We start from the raw sequence: 4371 nt of genomic DNA, 5'->3' as shown, positions 1-4371 counted from the left end.
TTGACACGACTCAAGGATTGAGAGGAAAACATGCCTGCAAGCGCCGCCCAGAGAGCGTGCGCGGTGGTGACCGTGGTCACCGCGATAAGCACCTCTTTGGAGAGGTTGTTGAGGAGGTAGCCGAGTAATTGCTGATCCTCCCTCACCCAGATGGGATGGAGAGGGTTGATCTCGGTCGACTCCTTGCCCTCCTTGTCCTTGGTGACGAGGAGGCGGGTGGGTTCCGGCATCGTTCCGTCGACGTAGCCGAAGAGCCCAGCTCCCCTAAGCTGCGGCGTAACTTGAGTTCGCCACAGGACATAGTTTGTCCGGGAAAGCTTCTCCGTGACCTGGCCGAGATTGGTTGGGGCGGCGCTGGAGGAAGACATGGCTTTGGGCTATGGAGCAGCTAGGGTTTTGGAAGAGGAGGCTCTGATTACCATGTGCGAATAGGCGAATGCGTCTTACCCATCGTGGGGGCGCTGTTGCGTGTTATATTGACAGGGGCGCACCTCCTTGGATAGCGCATACAGAGGTTGAGATTACAATCTTGTGAAAGAAGAAAGAGGTAGAGATAAGGACTTATAGTTAAGATAAATGTCCCTCCTAACTACCTAATGTATATGCGCCAAGTAACCCAACATGTTACGCTACAAAAGCTACGTTTAACATTCACCACTAGCACGTAAACATGGCAGGGAATCAAAAGACAGACCAATTGCCCCAGCAAGAAGCGAAGGCTACTTAAAACACCAAACACCAACCTGATACTAAATGCAAACCTAAGTCTTGTTCCGACTCCTGAGCAAGATTGACCCATGCTTGCAAACACGGGCACTCAAGACAAAATACAACATTCATCATGGATCTGCCAACAGATGCACACCAATGCCCCCCATCAACTTCTTCGATGGAAAACCTCAGTTTCCATTGAAGACAGCAACTTCGAGCCCAGGCGCTGTTTGTTTTGTCGGCCTCGTTTCTGCAAACCAGCCAGCCACAATAACCAATGTAACAATTAAAAACACATAGTAGTAGGATCCATAGGAAAGATATTCTAAATATGTCAGCATCTGTAGATTCCCATATAGTCCGAACTAAAGCAATATCTTCACGGCTTTCATATTTCTAACATCTCCTGTAAACTTCAAAATCCAACTGCACAGACAGTTTTTTTTAGACAGTTAAATGAAACAGGAATAGCTTGAAAATTCTATGTGCACCTAACCACACTTCTCAGATATTTACACAGCGCATAGAAAGACAATGTGGTTAGGTGAAGTGTGGAATGTGTAGATTACCTGGGACGTGTTGTTTAAGTGATTAAAAAGAACTGATACATGTACACAAACAACAGACATTGTTGTACTAGAAAAACAATGAGGAATGTAATATACAACTTCACAAGCACACTGTAGTCCACACTCACAATCTAATAGCACCACTTTCCATGATACTCACCTCCCAGTGAGGGAAGTGGATGTCATGGAGCAGAAACTGTTGTGCTGTCGAGCCCCTCCCGTGAAGAGCAACCCGACATCTGGCAGCTCCATCTCCTGCTGATTGCCGCGTGAAGGCCAAATAAACACATGCTTATTCATCGGCGGCTCTGGTGCTCGGGCTCCATCGATTAACACCTGCACTGCTGCCCTCATGGACGGCGTGTCCCTTGGGTTGGGGTGGCAGCACGCCAGTGCCAGCCTCAGTGTGCAGTCCACCTGCGCCTGCTCGAAATTGCTGTCGAGCGACGGGTCGGCGGCATGTAACGCCTTCCCCTCGCCGTATAGCCTCCACGTCCAGTCCATGATGTGCATCGGCATGGGGTGCCCACTCGTGTAGTCACCACCGTCTTGGTCATTGTACGTCACAGCGTGGCTGGGGCTCCGCCCACTGACTACCTCCATGACGAAGACCCCAAATCTGTAGACGTCGGTGACTGAATCATAGCATTCCTGACTCGAATAACCGAAGGTTTCTAGGACTAATCTTTTACGTTGAGATCAGGAGCATTTATTCGTTAATCATCATGTAAAATACAGATCTCGATCCATAACCACCATTATTAGTTGCTCAGGTTAAATCCATTGCACAAGTAAAATACAGATCTTGACCTATAACCACCATTATTATCTGTCAAAAAAAAAAAGATGCAGCGAACACATCGGCAGTACAATCACAGCCAAAAAAGTGAAGATTTTCCTGCTAAAGCTCCTTCATGTCAGCATCGCCACTATTACCTGCTCAAGTAACATACACACAGCTATTATTAGTATAAAGATCAGCAGCGCCTTAATCAGCTGCCCGTTTTCACTTCTCGAGCAAGTCTACGGAAGATAGACATAGTACAATGCATGTGGTAATTATACACTGCTATAAAGGATGAATTGTGACGGAAGGGCGGTTAGGGTGCATCAGCAAGGCCTCCTTGAATGCGTCATCAGTATCCTTATAATTGCAGACCCCACGCACTTGGATCTGCTGGAGGTGTAACAAGTGCTCCATGCCGACTGGTGCAGTCCCGCCCCAGTGGCACGCAGCCATCCAAAGTGTTCGTAAACTGGGCATAGCACCTGCCTCGAAGCCCAGGTACGCTGTAGTGTCTTCGCTAGACCAGAATTTTAGGGACACCAGAACTGGGAATAGCCCCGCGCCTAACATAGCTCTTTCATCAGGGATTTCACATGCTTCGAAATCCAGGTAGACGAGGCAGGGAAGCTCTCCAAGCAGATGAACATCCTGAGTTGATGTCTTTTCAACATACAACTCAAGGAAGCGCAGGCAGTGGAGACCACACAACCATTTTGGAACTCTCCATAACCGCCAATCAGGCAATTCAAGATGCTCAATATGTTGAAGAGGATTAAATAATGAGCCCAGCTGCTGGCTATCCTCACGCTCAACAAGATTGCCAGAGATGAACAGATATTCAAGGTTATAGAGCTTTCCAATGGAACAGGCCAAAGCATCAACTTTCGGCAACTCCAAACCAATATCTATTGACATACGCAGATCCCTCAGATTGGTCAGCTCACCGAGACCCATAAAACACTCCAGCGAGCTCTTTTTCATGTCAAGCCCTCTCAGAGTCCGCAGTGATTTCATATTCCCGATACCTTCAGGCAGCTTTGTCTCAGTTGGAAGCAGCAGATAGGACAGGCGGGGCAAACGAACTATATCCGAGGGGATTCTCTCCAGCAGTTTGCAATTTTCTATGTCCATTGTCTCCAAGTAAACAAGCTCACCAAGTTTAGTAGGGAGCTTTATCTCCACATAAACACTTACCATCAGACACCTCAGGTGGAACAACTGGCTAACAGCGGTGAGGTCAACTATCTTCCATCTATAGCGCTCATTCAAAAGGATCAGAACCCTGAGGTACTTGAACCACAAAAGAGGGAGTATAGGATTACACCCCTTCTTGAACAGTAATGATCGAACTCGTGACAGCCTAGCAGCAATAGCCGTGTCATATGTAGCTCCACCAACAGCCATGGAGCTCAGGGATAATCGGCGAACCTTGTTTTTGCAGCGATGCAGTAGTCTTGCCATGTCCTCAGAATTGTATGCCACACTTATAAAATTATCTTCTACACACTTGCTTAGGATCAAATCAAGCATCATGTCGTGTACTGTGCAAGACAACACCTCTCCGTAGCTAATTTCGCTTGGCTGAATCATGCTTCTATTGACTAGCTCATTGAAATAACTCCTGCCAACATCCTCTAAATCAGGCCCATGCAAACTGCTGACCAAGCCTTCAGCTATCCACTGTTTAACCAACTGATCCCGTATTATGATGTGGTCCTCGGGATACATTCCAAGGTACAAATAACATGCCCGAAGATGAAGAGGAAGATGTTTGTAGCTAAGGTTTAATATACTTTTTATCTCTTCCAATGAAGGATTTGTGGCAGGTTGGACACGCAAATATTTCCTTATGCTCTCCCAGTGTTTCCTTGATTTCACTTGAGTAGCTAATAGGCTAGCTATAGTGATAATTGCGAGCGGCATACCACCACACTTCTTCAGAATTTCAGCCGCAACATCTTTAAGATGGGGTGGACAAACAACTTCAGACCCAAATACTCTATTGGAGAATAACATTCTTGAGTTATGTTCACTGAGGGGCTTCATTGTGTAAATGCACTCACGGTCATTGTTACAGGCTATGCTAGCCACATCTTCCACTCGTGTGGTTAAAATTATTCTACTCCCATTTCCATTTTGTGGAAAAGCACAACTAATAGTTTTCCATGCTGATTGATCCCACAAGTCATCAACTACAATAAGGTACCTGTTGAAATGTATGCACATGGTTATATTGTAGTAGGATATGACTACCTTGAAGACAGAAACATACAAAAAAACAAACTTTATGTAAGCAATTTTACT

The 4371-nt window shown here is 46.1% G+C and overlaps 1 protein-coding gene across 1 annotated transcript in view; it reads right to left on the bottom strand.

Moving 5' to 3' along the window:
* Positions 1 to 2192: 2192 nt before the first annotated feature.
* The window catches only part of LOC119289948 (disease resistance protein RGA5-like), an 11031-nt gene continuing 8852 nt past the window's right edge, over positions 2193 to 4371 (bottom strand). The window contains exon 9 of the mRNA XM_037569109.1: positions 2193 to 4273. Coding sequence (XP_037425006.1) covers positions 2350 to 4273 — 1924 coding nt within the window. The 3' untranslated portion in view covers positions 2193 to 2349. The remainder of the gene's footprint in view (positions 4274 to 4371) is intronic.

Source organism: Triticum dicoccoides, chromosome 4A, assembly GCF_002162155.2.
Source record: "Triticum dicoccoides isolate Atlit2015 ecotype Zavitan chromosome 4A, WEW_v2.0, whole genome shotgun sequence".
NCBI classification, from domain to species: domain Eukaryota; kingdom Viridiplantae; phylum Streptophyta; class Magnoliopsida; order Poales; family Poaceae; genus Triticum; species Triticum dicoccoides.
Note: the sequence above shows the minus strand (reverse complement) of the source record. Positions and strands in the feature narration are given on the sequence as shown.